Genomic DNA, 15,624 nt, shown 5'->3' on the forward strand with positions numbered 1-15,624 from the left:
ACAGTAGAGCGAGTTCACCATATCGTCGTGCTCTTCTTCTCGCACTCTCTCTTGCGTCGCACTTCCACTCGTACTCCTTCAACTGGTATCAGAGTTCAGATCAAGGCTCAGGGCAGCACTGCAGGAGGCTAGAGTCACCAGCTCAGATTGGAGTGAAATTCGACAGGCGAAGACACGGCCCCAAATCCTGTGGGACAGCCCGAAGGGCTAGGTGTTCTTAGAATTTCATTCTGAGGTTATCTCGGCCACCGTTCGGCTTCGACAAAGGTCTACGCAGGCCATTTTCGACTACGTGGTCTCGGCGGGTGCAGATCCGACTCTGCAAATTTGGGGTTTTTCGGCCTACGAATGCAGGTGCTGAGGATATCGACACTCCCAGAGTGTTGATTTGTGGCGGTCTACACATCGAAGGACGGCTCACAGTTCTTAGAGGCGTGTCACATACGACACGGGCGCATCTACGCACAGACTGTAGGCGACATCCACTAGTTCATCAGGTAGCTTGTGTTTGCTGCTTGATATTCCAGATTTCATCCTGACATTGCAGGTACTTCCACATGGGATGTATTGTCAGAGATGATGTATGTTTGTTGAGGGTTTGCTGGCTGTGAGTCACGCAGCAAACAACCGCCGCAGCGGTTACAGCATACAGTGGGAAATTTGTGGATGTATGACTTTGTGGGAAGTCTATGAACTGTCAGATTTACTGCAGCCTTTGTTGAGGGTCGAGTGAGGTTTTATTGAGCTGGGGGATTCTCGAATGTTGAGATCCTTTCGGTGATACAAGTCTTGGAGCGATCCCTCGAGCACCCTTAGATAGGCAGCTAGGATGTATTGACTGTGAGTTAGACAGTTGGGATTGCATCTTTGCTTTACTGCCGTTGAGGCATTGTCACAATCTATGCTTATAGGACAGTGACAGGACAGTGAGAGATAGTACAGGTGCAGGACAGGTTTACCCGCAGCTTACAGTGTCAGAGAGACAGTGTTTTTTGAGCTGTTTTTTGGTCTGTTTTTGAATACATCAGAGCCATTTTACAAAGGAGACTCTGCCGAAATTCATGCACAATCTGAAGCTTTCTTGGTTCATTTGACAGGTTGATATTGGTTCAGAGGTCAGTTTACAGGGGAAACTCTGCCCAATTTTTCCCAGGAAAGTAAACCACTGTGAAGCGTAGCTATGGCTGGATCACAGGACACTGCTCTTTACAATATCAAGAAGCTGGATGGAACCAATTTCCCATTGTGGAAGAAGCAGATTTGGCACGTGTTGGTACAAAAGAAGCAGATAAAACCTATAAAGCTCAAGGGGATAAAACCAGAAGATATGGACGAAGATGAATGGAGCGAAATGGATAAATTGGCACTTTCTACCATTATGCTGACTTTGGCAGAAAGCGTTTACTTCAATGTAGCAGACGAGATGTCGGCTTATCAAGAATGGTTAAAGCTGAGTGATCTTTATGAGAAGCAGAGTGCAGCTTCACAGGTATACTGGCTTAAGAAGCTTGTTGACTTGAAGATGAAAGAAGGGACACCTATGTCCAATCATCTGAATGAATTCAACACAATCTATAGTCAGTTGTCAGCTCAAGGTGTCAAGTTTGATGAACCTGTTAGAGCTATGTTCCTGTTGATCACATTGCCGGAAAGTTGGGACACTTCTCGCACAGCTTTGAGTAATTCTGCACCTCCAGATGGTTTGAACATAGCAGGTGTAGAAGGAAGTCTGCTTACTGAAGAAACCAATAGAAAGACAATGAACAAAGGCAAAGGAACTGCCTTAGTTGTCAGGGGAAGGACCAAAGAAAAGTACAAAGGTGGAAAGAGGAATCGGTCTCGTAGCAAGTCCCACAGTGCTAAAGGCAAGAGTGACATAGAATGCTACCATTGTGGCAAGAAGGGTCACATGAAAAGAGACTGCAGAGAATAGAAAGTAGAAAAAGGCAAAGAGAAAGCTGAAGACCATGGTGAGAAGAACAAGTCCTCAGTGAAAATTCAAGAAATAAATGTGACAAACACTGTTGCAGAGGATGACAGCCTAGTGTCAGGAGACATCTACTTCTTGAAGAATACAATGGACTCAACTCTTCTTACAGCATCTGATGGAAATGCACTGAGTGACTGGATTATAGACTCAGGGGCATCACTTCATGTGTCTCCAAACAAGGAGTGGTTTACCTCTTATGTGACCACTAAAGATCATGTTCGGCTAGGCAATGGGCAGACATGTGAGATCTTAGGTGTTGGAGATGTTCAATTGAAGTTTCAGAATGGCTCTTCTTTCACGCTGAAGAATGTGAGACATGTTCCCGCAATTACAAAGAGCTTGATGAGCACAGGTTTACTTGATGATGCTGGCTACGTCACCACTTTTGGACACAACATGTGGAAGATATCCAAGGGTTCTATGACAGTAGCACATGGAGTAAAGTCTGGAGGACTTTACATGATTTATGTATCAAATGTCCATAAAAATGTAATCAATGTAACCGAGCAGCCGAACGTTTCTTTGTGGCATAGCCGGTTAGGACATATGTCCAAGAAGGGAATGGAAATCTTGTCTCGTTCTGGTTATTTGCCTAGCTTTTCATTTAATGATTTTGAATTCTGTGAACATTGTCTGTATGATAAGCAAACACAGCAGCCACATAAGCATAGAAGCAGTAGAAGAGATACACAGTTGGCACTTGTTCATAGTGATTTGTGTGGACCTATGCCTAACCTATCTCTAGGGGGAGCTTCTTACTTTATGACATTTATAGATGATACTCCAGGAAAGTATGGGTTTACTTTCTCAAGCACAAGGATGAAGCGTTTAGTGTTTTCAAAACGTTTGTGACACTTGTGGAGAATCAAAGTGGCAAGAAGCTTAAATGCTTACGCACTGACAATGGTGGAGAGTATGTTTCAAAGGCCTTTCAGGACTTTTGTGAGTCAAAAGGTGCTCCTTACAATCCTCCTCAAAATGGTGTTGCTGAGAGGATGAATAGGACCATATAAGAGAAGATCAGAAGTATGTTGTCTAAAGCACAGCTGCCAAATGGGTTTTGGGCTGAAGCTATATCAACAGCTGTTCATCTTGTAAATAGATCTCCTAGCAAGGTTTTGCAGAAGGATTCAGTGCCAGAGATGGTATGGTCAGGCAAAATGCCCTCATACAAGCATCTCAGAGTCTTTGGCTGTGAGGCATATACTCACGTTCCAAAGGAATTTAGGAACAAACTTGAGCCAAAGAGTAGAAAGTGCATCTTTCTAGGCTATGGTAATTCTGGTGAGATGGGGTACAGACTTTGGGATCCCGAATCCAGAAAGGTTGTCCGCAGCAATGATGTTCACTTTAATGAATCCAAATATCATTCTAAACCAGAGAGGGTTGACGAGATTAGAAGAGTTGTCTTCCAAGAAGATGGACCTGCACGTGCAAGACTGCACGTGCAAGACATAATGTCAGGGCTCAAGAGGAGCAAGGACAGGATAAAGTGGAACCACAGGTTGTGGCTGAGCCTGAGCCACCTATTGTGCGTAGATCTGGACGTGTCACGCGACCTCCTGATAGGTTTGTTCCATCTATGAATTATGTCATGTTGACTGATTGCAATGAGCCTTCATGTTACAAGGAAGCAGTGCAAATGAAGGACTCCGGGAATTGGCAATTGGCCATGCAGTCAGAGATGACATCTCTGCATAAAAACTAGACATGGAAGCTAGTTAAATTACCACAGGGCAAAAAGGCTCTACCTTGTAAATGGGTTTACAGGTATAAGATCACCACTCATGATAGTCAGCCAAAGTACAAAGCAAGGCTTGTTGCCAAGGGCTTTAAGCAAGAACAAGGCATTGACTTTGATGAAGTCTTCTCTCCGGTGGTCAAGATGACTACATTGAGATGCTTTCTTGCATTGATTGCCATATTAGATTTGGTGTTGCACCAAATGGATGTCAAGACAGCGTTCTTGCATGGTGATTTAGATGTGGAAATTTACATTCAACAGCCAAAAGGGTTTGTTGAGAAAGGCAAGGAAGATTGGGTATGCCAATTGTTAAAGAGTCTTTATGGCTTAAAACAATCACCGAGGGCATGGTACCATAAATTCCACAAGTTTATGCTTTCTCAAGGCTACAAACGTAGTGAATTCGATCATTGTCTATATACAAAGAAGGCTAAGGATAGTAGTTGGTTGATCCTTATTTTGTATGTGGATGACATGTTGATTGCTGGCAAGCACTTAAAAGAAATTTCAGCTTTGAAGTCAAAGATGGCAAAATCGCTTGACATGAAAGACATGGGTGAGGCAAGTCATATACTTGGTATGCGCATTGAGAGAGACAGATCAAAGAAGTTGATTTGGTTATCTCAAACAGAGTATATTGACAAGGTTTTGCAACGTTTCAATATGGAGAAGGGAAAGGCATTGAGTGTTCCATTGCCACCATATGTGAAACTTAGCAAACAAGATTGTCTTGTGTCTGAGGAAGAAAAGGCTGAAATGAATAAGATTCCATATGCGTCTGCAGTGGGTAGTTTGATGTATGCAATGATTGCTACTCGCCCAGACATTGCATTTGCAGTGGGAGTAGTAAGTCAATACATGTCAAACCCAGGCAAGAAACATTGGGAGGCAATGAAAGGAATATTGAGATACCTGAAAGCTACAAAGAGTATGCGTATATGCTATGGGAGTCAGGAGCTAAGTGTAAAGGGTTTTACAGACTCAGATTATGCAGGTGACTTAGACAACCGAAGGTCTACGTCAGGGTATGTCTTTACATTGGCTGGTGGAGCAGTATCATGGCGTTCTAGATTACAAGATTGTGTTACTCAGTCTACTACAGAGGCTGAATATGTTGCAGCATCAGAGGCATGCAAAGAATCAATTTGGCTTAATCGACTAGTAACAGATTTGGGAATCAAAGAAGAGATGCCAGTGTTATATTGTGATAGTCAAAGTGCTATACAATTGGCTCGCAATCCAGTTTATCACTCAAAGACAAAGCATGTGGATGTGAAGTATTATTTCATCAGGGAAATGCTCGAGGATAAGCAACTTCAACTTGTCAAAGTTCACACCACAGAAAATCCTGCTGATCTACTTACAAAAGGACTTCCCTCAGAGAGGTTTGCGCATTTTCACAAGCAGTTAGGTGTAGGATAGTACATCACTTCTCTACATCTCTTGTATATTAGCTTGTATAGTAGCTTCTCTCACACTTAAAGTACCACATTGGACTTTAAGTGGGAGGTTGTTGGGGTATAAAGCCCAATGTGGTCGCCCAGGTAAGTGGGCGGGCCGCCAGGTATGTACACATATTCTTTTGTAAAAACCTAATAAGAACTCACTATGCTCTACACATTACAGTAGAGCGAGTTCACCATATCGTCGTGCTCTTCTTCTCGCACTCTCTCTCGCGTCACACTTCCGCTCGTACTCCTTCACACTCACCTTTATTATCTTCAAACACTGCAATCTATCCTATATTTTTTATTCCAACTAGTAAAAAAATTACAAATCATACTATCCTATCTTTTTTGTTCCAAATAGTGAAAGAACTACAAACCATATTGAAAGGGCCCTTCATTTATAACCGACACTATTACATAAGCCTATAATCAGCCCAATTGAACACAAAGAGAAGAAGCACTCTCCAAACTGTTGCATGATTCTATGTTTGACGTCGAAAATACTTTGATCTTACAACACAATGATGCATTTCATGACACCTTGGCATAGCGGTCTTAGATTGATGTTTGCAATAAAAGCACGCATAGATTAGGGTTCATAAAACCTTGAGCTCTAAAGCTATGGTGTTAACGCATTCATGAATTTCACTCTAAGTTGAAATTCATAAGTCTTGGTCAATTCTACGGGCTAAGTATAGTGGGCATAAAAGTTGCTCTTTTCCAGGCCTTCACGCTGGTAAAATGGCCAGACAGTTTCTTTCTAGCATCCTCTCTCTCTCTCTCTCTCTCTCTCTCTCTCTCTCTCTCTCTCTCTCTCTCTCTGTGTGTGTGTGTGTGTGTGTGTGTGTGTGAGAGAGAGAGAGAGAGAGAGAGAGAGAGAGAGAGACCTGGTTATCGGCGGGAGCAGGCAACACCTGAAACTGAAGCAGACGATCAGAGAAGTCGACATTGTCGAACGCAAAGGAGAAGTCGGGCATGGCTGACGTCACCTGGGCGATCTTACTGTCTCTGTGTTGTGAGTAGCATTTCTTTAAAAATCCTCTCATCTAAACTAACGTAATTTGGTGGAAGGGGTAGCCCTTTACGAGTGTCGAAATCTGCCACAAGAAAGCTAAACTCCAAAATTGAGAGAAGCCTTTGTGCGCGAGAGAGAGAGAGAGCGCCTACGCACATGCAAGTTGCCGACCGTTCACAACTCAGGGACTCTCCACCATCGCTACGACCTTGTTTGCGCACATGCATAGGCGGTAGCAGTTTCACCGGACGCCATTGGCCGCCATCCTGCGCACATGCCAAAGGTTTGGCCTGGACCGGTGTCAACCTTGGCGGGTTATATGCAGTGCTTGTCAACCTTGGTGGATTCTGCAGCACTTGGAGTGGTTGTAGCAGCTACAGAAACCATGGCGAGGCAGGCTACGTAAGGATCTGCAGAGCTTAGGAGGTCGCACAAGCAGGTATCACTAATAATAGCTTGCCACCGCTTGAGCGCCGTTGCAAACGGCTAGGGGAAGGGCAATACTTTTCGACTACTGCGGCAGCAGAAGACCATTCGAAGGGCGATACGCTAACCTCAACATTTGTGGTGAGGCAGCATGGAATCTTCACCGACCGACGAGCAAATATGGGTGCATGTGCGCACCCTAAGAGAGAGAGAGAGAGAGAGAGAGAGAGAGAGAGAGAGAGAGGTAGATTGCAACTTGTGCATAGTGATGTTTGTGGGCCTATGCAAACTCCGTCCTTGGGCATTTACATATACTTTGTGACCTTCATCGATTATTACTCCAGGCATGCATGGGTGTATCCGCTTAAAGCTAAGTCCGAATTGCTCATGTGCCTCAAGCAATTTCTGGCTATGGATGAAAATTTCTATAAATGTTTCATGGGCACCCTCTGTTCAAATTGGGGGGGGAGTATATGTCTCATGAGTGTAATGTATTTTTGGCTAATCATGGGATAAAACACCAATGTATAATGCCATATACACCTCAGCAAAATGGTGTTGCTGAAACAAAAGCAAGTCGCTTATGGAGATGGCTTGTTGTCAAAACGAATGTGGCAAAGCTATCTCCAAGCATTCGTTTTGAAGAAGCCATCTATTGATCACATGCACGTTTTTGGTTGTCTAGCTTATGCTTTGGTGCCACAAACGTAGCGCAAAAAATTGGATGATAAGGTTGTTAAATGCATATTTGTTGCTTATAGTACTGAAAGCAGGTCACAGGTTACACCATCCGCAAACAAAATGCATCTTGGTTTCACGAGATGTTGTGTTTGTGGAAGATTCTGCTCAGCCTTTGTTGTCATGTACTAGAGACAGTAATGTAAGCTCACAGAACATTTATGACAGTTTGCTACCTCTTTTTGATAGTGGAAACTTGAATGAAAATCCCAATGAGGCAAATGTACAGTCTATGGGGGTTTTTGAAAGTGCTATGAATCATCCTATTACTCATGCAGATGTACATGATGTACTTGATTTGAAAAGAGCTAAGAATGAGTAGGCTAGAGGTATGCCTAAATGGCTGGTGCATACTTTGCGTGACAAAATAAATTGGATGCACCTATGTCTAGGTGTACTCTTTCATGTTCTTGGCATGTATCTTATGCATTAGATTGTTATGATTTGGCTATTTCTAGTTTATGTGATGAGAAGGAACCTCTTTCTTTTGATGAAGCATAGAATTTAGAAAATTGGATCGCTACCGTGCAATCAGAATATGATGCACTTATAGAAAATGACACCTGGACTTATGTGATTTTCCTCATGGAAAAAAGGCCATTAATGTGAAGTGGATTTACAATTGAAACGTATGGTGAGATTGATTGCTACGAGGCTCAACTTGTTGCAAAAGGTTATGCGAGGTAGAAGGCATAGATTATGAAGAGACTTTTGCTCCCACTTGTCATATGACTATTGTTCGATTTCTATGTGCATTGGCAGCTCATTTTGGATGGGATGTATATCAATCAAACACATTGTTACTGCTTTCTTGAATGGTGATATATTTGAGGAAGTATATGTAACACAGCCTCACGGTTTTGTCATAAAGGACAAGAAGACAAAGTGTGCAAATGTTTTAAAAAAATTGTATGGGTTGAAGCAGTCTCCTTGTGCTTGGTATGAGAAAATTGCGACTCATTTGGTTAAACGAGGCTTTCGTAACAATCCAATTGAAAGCACTTTGTATGTCAAGCGTGAGGATGATGTATTTCTTGTCGTTGTTCTATATGTGGATGATTTGTTGATTACTGGCTTGAATGAGACAATTACTATATTTAAAGCTAATTTGAATGCTACTTTCAAGATGAAAGACTTGGGGTTGTTGGATCATTACTTGGGTATACAGTTTAAGCACTCTGATGGTGGTATTGTCTTGTCTCAAACAAGCTACTTTCAAGATGAAAGACTTGGGGCTATTGGATCATTACTTGGGGATACAATTTAAGCAGTGTGATGGTGGTACTGCCTTGTCTCAAACAAGCTACATAGAGACATCACTATGTAAGCTGGACTTGAGGATTGCAAACCAATTGCTACTCCCTTAGAAATAGGTTTGAAATTGAGTCTTCATGATGTTTGTGATCGTGCTGATGTCACTCTTTATCAGATTTCTATCGGATTCCTTATTTATGTATGTAATACGAGGCCCAATATTCAGTTTGTAGTCTCATAGGTAAGCAGATTTATGCATAGCCCATGGTCTAAGCATTGGCATGCTGTCAAGAGAAGTTCTTTCTACTTGAGTGGCACTTTACATATTGGCTTGTTTTATCCCAAGGGGGGATCATTGCCTCCAGATTTACATGCCTTTTCATGCTCAGATTGGGTTGGTTGTTATGACACACGAGTGTCCACAAAGTGGTTTTTGTTTCATGCTCGAGACTTCATGCATATCATGGTTGAGCAAGAAGCAACCTACTGTGGACATTTCCAGTTGTGAGGTTGAGTACATGGCATTCTTCACAACTACGATTGAGTGTCTATGGCTCACACACCTTATGGTTGACTTGGGTGTTGGACAGGACACTGCCAACATCATCTACATTGAAAATCATAGCGCATTGGTAGATGCGAGGAACCGAAATTTCATGCTCGCACATAGCACATTGAGGTGCATTATCAGTATGTCAGAGAAAGACTCTCAGCGAGAGAGATCAGCTTGGCTTATGCATCAACACAGGACAACCTTGCAGATATGTTCACAAAGGCATTGCCTTTGTGAACATATCTGCAAAGGTTTTTGCAAAGCTATGGGCTTGCTTCTTTTTGTGGATTGATCATGCACTCAGGACACAACACTTCCCTATACACTACGTGCCAGCTCTTGTTCACTGCATCACTCCCATGGGGAATTTGTTACCGTATACATGTGGTAGTGATGTGTGTGAACACACTTAGGACCGACATGGCAGTTTTTCCCTCACTAGGAGGTTTTTTTCCCGTGCATTGTATATACGCCCATCACTCTAGGGATAACTCATCTTTCCATTGTGCACCAAGAAATATACTCATTGTTGTGTGCCTCGAGCTTCTTCATCTTCTCCAAGTTGTGTGTGTTTCCCTGCAACCCTATTTCCAACATATAGGAATCCACTTAGTGGGAGACCAAATAGGAGATGAGCCACATCCCTAGGTGCTTCATGAGTCACTCATATACCTAGATTCAGTTAAATTCAAGATCAAAGAGGTAGAGAAGATTTGAGAGGATAAAGAAAAAGAAAATCGCATTGACAAAAAATTTGCACAAAAGGATGAAATTGCATGTGTAGTATTACTTGTAGTGCAAACGGAGGCGAAAATGAGCCTGAATGAAAAATTTGAGCACAAAGAGCTCTACGAGCCATTTGAAAGTATTAGTAGAATCGTTGACGGTTTCCAAATCTCGCAGAAATCTGTGAGTATGAGCAAAGGGGTGCTAGTGACAGTAACAAAAAGACGTGACCTCCCTTGACACCAATTCCCTGCACATATAGCTTGGAGACGATGAAGACGCTCAAGGCACACAATAGAGAGTGTATTGCTTACTATGCAACTTGAAAGATAAGTTAGCCCTAGAGTGATGGGCATATATACAATGCACCAGGGGGAAAACCCTCTTAGTGAGAAAAAAAGTGGCCTTACGGTCCTAAGTGTGTTCACACACATCACTACCACATACGTGGTAACACTGTGCACTTTGACAATGTGTGTCCATCTTCTCTTTATAGACAAATGGTTTTTATATCATTTTCAATCAACCCTAGGGATGCATGGAGGAGAGACCAATAGTGGATAATCTTACTTGGGTTAGTTACTATATTAAAATCTTAATGCATGAGAGGATTTATGAACAAATTGCTACTCATAACACAGAGACAGTAAGATTGCCTAGATGACGTAAAGGGGAGCAGAAACCACCAACAACCATGCTTTAATTCTCGTTTGCATTCAACAATGTTGACTTCTCTGGATTGTCTTCTTCAGCTTTGGGTGCTACTTGCTCTCGTCGTTGATATCCCCCCCCCCCTCTCTCTCACGTGCGGGTGCGGCGCGCGCGCGCACACACACACACATTATATTACCTAAGGATCATTAGTTTAATTAGACGCCTTTAACTTCACCACATTAGGAGGCCACCATAGGAACTAACCCTTCTGGGGAAAAGGGGTTTTTACAAAGTGGGGCAGTTTTACTACCTATGGTATTACTTGCCGTGAAGGCACCTTGTATAGCTCTCTCATTCTGCCTATAGGCGACCTCGTTGTAGCTGTGGGGACCTCTCCATTCATGGCGCTCTGCTCATCACACCGACCAGACGACCGTCCTCCTTCCTCTATTTAAAGAGGTGAGGGCGCATCTCTGCCCCTCACTTAGCTTTCGGTTGTTGTTCTGCTTACATTAAGTAAAAAATGAGTAGCTGTGTTACTTTGAAGTATGGAGCTTGCAACGCAAGTGTCTCAGGTTGGCTTCTCCGCCCTTGCATATATTTTTTGCAGACTTATGAATTTTCTCTTTTTTAAGAGGGTGCTAATGCACTATGTTTCTTTACGTTGTAGCTTGTTTTGATATGGTAGTTCGTAATATTGTTTCTGCTCTACATTAACGGCTCCTAGTTATGGACCTGGTTAGGCTATGAGTATATGAGATGATGTGTTTTTTTGGGCATGGATTGTTTACCTTTCTTCGGTTGACTAATCTGACCATACTGGGTTATGTTGTTACCACATGGCTTTGCAAATAAGGCCGTGATTGACAATAGCGTGCTATTGTAGCAGTATAGTCTATGGTACGAATTGGTTTTTCCTATGCTTTCTACTGGTTTTTTATAGGTCGCACAATATCAGTCGTGTCAAATTGAGTGTTTGCCCTAAATGCTTACTGGTATGGGTTTGATTATATAAAAAAACTATGGGGTGCGGGGTGTTTTCTATGTTTACCCCTACTACGTTAACACTATTGAAATCTGTAAAGGGGGTGTGTTTTACACCGGGTTTTCTTCTGGCTTAAGACTCGCTCTTGGTTGCATTACGAGCATCGTTCTACCTTTTTGGTAAACTAGGGGGCTTGGTCCGGCTCCTAACAGGTATTGGATTTTTAAGGTATCTCGTTTTGGGGTTGTTTTGGCCCGATTGCTTGTAGTTACTGGATTGACTGTCTTGATAAGGTGCTACAGTACTTTGGCATTCACAAGGACATGCAAAAATGCAAAAAACATGTGGGCTCTTACTCCTTTGCCTCCATGGTTTGACATAAGGATTGGATTGACACTTGACATGCTTAAGGTAAGTGATATACAAAGGGGAATTATTTGGATTCTTTGGACCAGGAAGGGCATAAACTCTATTTACGTAAACTAAAATGAGCTTGATATTTTGAACTAGTAAAAGAATTTTCTATGTAGAAAAGATTTCTTTATAGCTTCTTGTGGTGAAGCTTCATTAATCTTGAAAGATAACTTAAATAAACCGGTAAAAAATGATAGATGGGGGATTAAGACATTTGGATTAGAAGGGGTAATGGCCTTCTAATCAAAATAATAGTATTTTTTATTAAAAACTTTGGGGTTTTATGAAAACAGATGTACATTTTGGAAACACATAAATTACTCTTGGACTAGGCTTGTAAGTTTTTTTTTTTTAAGTTTGTAAGATGGACATGGATAACAACTGATATGGTCCACTGATACCTATAAAACACATCCAAGGCTAACGTATCTGTTGTCTTGTTTGGATGATGCAGGTAAGGACTCTATCTTATTTTGGAAAGTTTTTTTTGGCTAGCAAGCTGTCCAACACTGGATTACACATATACCTACTGCTTGGGAAGTTCTTTAAACTGTATATTGAAATTGGTGCTTCATTCCCACAATCATTGTACAAAATTAATTCTAAAGCTGAATTGTTTTGTACTTATCATCTCCTCTGTTTTAAAGCCAGATGTCTTTTGAATGTAAAAAGTTCAATTATGTCTTATTATATATGTTAGAACAACTACGCGCGCGCACACACACACACACAAATTGGTAAAACTCGGTGTTTCTACCCATGTTTATCGTCATCTTTTTGCAAAATTGGTCCCTTACAGTCCTCTTTGGGTTGTGCGATATAGCACGTGTTAGTCCTACTTTATTTTTCCTTTTTCGGGGTAGTTTTCACATCAAGTGTAGTCACTTGCCATGGTTGACAACAACATAGATGGTTTTAGGATGTTCGCTATTGAGGGAAAATTAGATGGGGATAACTACCCAATGTGGATAACTACTAAGGACAAATGAGATGGGAATAACTACACAATGTGGGCTTACATGATAACGCATGTTCTTGTGTCAAAGGGCATCTAGAATGTTGTGCATGGCATTGATATACACCTGCTTTCTCTGGATACATTCTCTCTTGAGGATGTTGCAAGTTCTAGCAGATATGTTGCTCCTAGAGTTGTTTTGCATGTAGCTGAGCAATCTTGTTGGGATGTAAGAGATGCATAGGCTCATGCATTGATTGCATTATCTATGAAGTGCACTATTACTCCTCTTATTCACTCTAACAAAATCAGCAAACAAGGCTTGGAATACTTTGGATGGTCTTTATGCAAGTCGCAATAAGACAAAGATTGCATTGCTGCACAAGGAATTGGAGTCAAAGATTATGCAAGAGAAAGATGGCATGGACACTTTTCTTGTTGATATCAATAATATTAATGAGCAAGTCATTTTTGCAGGTGGTTATTTCTAATAGTTCACTTGTACAAAATGTTCTCGATGCATTGCCAGGCTCTTACTACACCTTTGCTAGTATATGGAGACTCATGCCCTCAAGCTATCAAGTTTGATGCATTGTTGTTGCTCAAACAGGAAGTGGTAACATTAATCTAGCCACTTCTAGAGGTTCTTCTATTAGTAGCAGGTCACCTGTGTCTAGTGCTTCTACTGGCAGTCAATGTTCGAGAATTCTGGTGAAAAAAGCAAGGAGAATATGCATTGCCATACTGCAAGCTAATAATCACTTGATCAAACAATGTCCTAAGTTGAAGGCCAAAGAAGCCAAGAAGAAAGAGGTTGGATCTTCTACCAGTGCAACTATTCCAGAATCTTCTATAAATAGAGATGTTGATGTAGATGCAAAATGGGCTTTAGTGCAGAGTGTACTTATGATCCTTCTATCCATGATGCATGTATGTCATTTGTTGTAGAGTGCAAGGTTTTTGGGCTTTGTCCTAGAGTCACCATGGAGCATGTCCTTAGTTTACTGGCCATCCTAATTGGCGTATGGCATGTGTAGCATTGCCAAAAGAGGCCTTGGTCATAGGCCACCCCATGTGGAGTATTTATAGAGCATAAAATCACATGTAGGAGTCATGTAGGCATGAATCAAACCCCCTAAATATACAAATTCAAGTTTGACTCTTAGAATAGGTTGTTCTAAGTTGTTAATGAGGTAAGAAAATGCTACCTCCTTTGTGTTATTTAAGCACACCTTTTATACTCATTTTCATCAAGCAATCAAGTTTTGCTTTGTGTTGACACTCTAGCCAATTTCCATTGAGCGATTAGTATTTTAATTGGCATGCTATTAGTATGAATGCAAGTCTATTTCTTCCAACCTAAACCTAACATATGGTTTTAAAGCTAGGAAGAGATTAGCATCTCCTAATATTGCTAATGGATCCTCTTAGTTTAAGCATACTAGCCAATTAAGGTTCTACTAACCATTGGGTGTATGCATGATAAGGTGTACCCACTTTCAGTAGTTTCCCCCACTAGGACTTCAAAAAAATAGTTTGTTTTTTTACGCTACCACTTACATTTGACTTGCTTGCACTTACTTTGAAGAGGCAAGATTTGGTGGCCACACAAAACACATGGTGTTAAACACAATGAAAAGTTTTGGTCTCTTATTTTTCAAACCAAAATGGAAATTTTTGTGTGCAAGGACTACTTTGGTTTAGTATGTCACGCTATGTCACAACATTGTGACCTTGATAAACAAATACCTATAACTTTATATGGGCTTCTTTGCTTAGGTTGTCCTTTTACACATCAAATGTTCACTTGACAAGCAATATAGCTTGATTTATTGATTATTTTTTGGATCTCTACGTAATTATTATTCATTTTTCTTTGTTCGAATTTCTATTTACAAAACCTAAATTTTTTACACCAGATATCTAATGATATATAATTTATTTTGCAAGATCGTTGATAGATTATGACCCAAAGATGTGACCATGCAATAAAGTTAAATCTTTAATGGTTCATTTTTTTTAGATCTAGCTCAAAAAATAATTAAGACTGCTTAGAGGAACTTGAGAGGGTTTTTTTTATTCGAATATATAATGTACATTGCTACCCATTTTTTATTTTCATGTATCTTATGACTTTTACTGTAAGGTCCTCATGGAAAGTCAATTTGAGTTAGGGAGAGACACTTTTCCATCGTTTCAATTTGTTTCACTTGCACCATTCATTTGAGGTGTGCCTCTTTAAGTTTGGTAAAGTGCCAAGCTTAAGAATTTAGACACTTGTCCATATACTATAGTTTGGTCCCATTGTCCCATTCCTAGTTGGCTAATCCACCTCATATAAGGAGGCCACCATGTCACCAAAAGTCCATGTCATCACCCCATCTCACCTTCCACATCACCATAGTCAAGAATTTGACCTCAACACTTGGCTTGCCACGTCACCCTAACTTCCAACTCACCCATAACACTCGTGCCACCTTGCATGCCACCTCACTTTAGATGCCATGTCATAAACCACCTCACGTGCCATCTGTCTGTGGTGCTTGCATGACTCGCCACCAAGCATGCCACGTCACCACCTCTCCAACTCATCATGTACCTTTTTGCCCCCTAATCAATCCATGTCACGGTTTTGACAGGTCATCATATGACATGATAGATGAGGGAATCCCATCCGCCATGTCATCTTTCCACCGATGCAGTCCATGTCATCAATCATCCA

General features: G+C 41.3%; 1 protein-coding gene across 1 annotated transcript in view; it reads right to left on the minus strand.

Moving 5' to 3' along the window:
- LOC147426460 (uncharacterized) overlaps positions 1-6,241 on the minus strand; it is a 38,706-nt gene extending 32,465 nt beyond the window's left edge. Inside the window, exon 1 of the mRNA XM_086499343.1 lies at positions 6,070-6,241. Within this exon, the coding sequence (XP_086355469.1) occupies positions 6,070-6,228 (159 nt within the window). The 5' untranslated portion in view covers positions 6,229-6,241. The remainder of the gene's footprint in view (positions 1-6,069) is intronic.
- Positions 6,242-15,624: the final 9,383 nt, after the last annotated feature.

Source organism: Adiantum capillus-veneris, chromosome 24 (assembly GCF_014529385.1).
Source record: "Adiantum capillus-veneris isolate H3 chromosome 24, ASM1452938v2, whole genome shotgun sequence".
NCBI lineage: Eukaryota > Viridiplantae > Streptophyta > Polypodiopsida > Polypodiales > Pteridaceae > Adiantum > Adiantum capillus-veneris.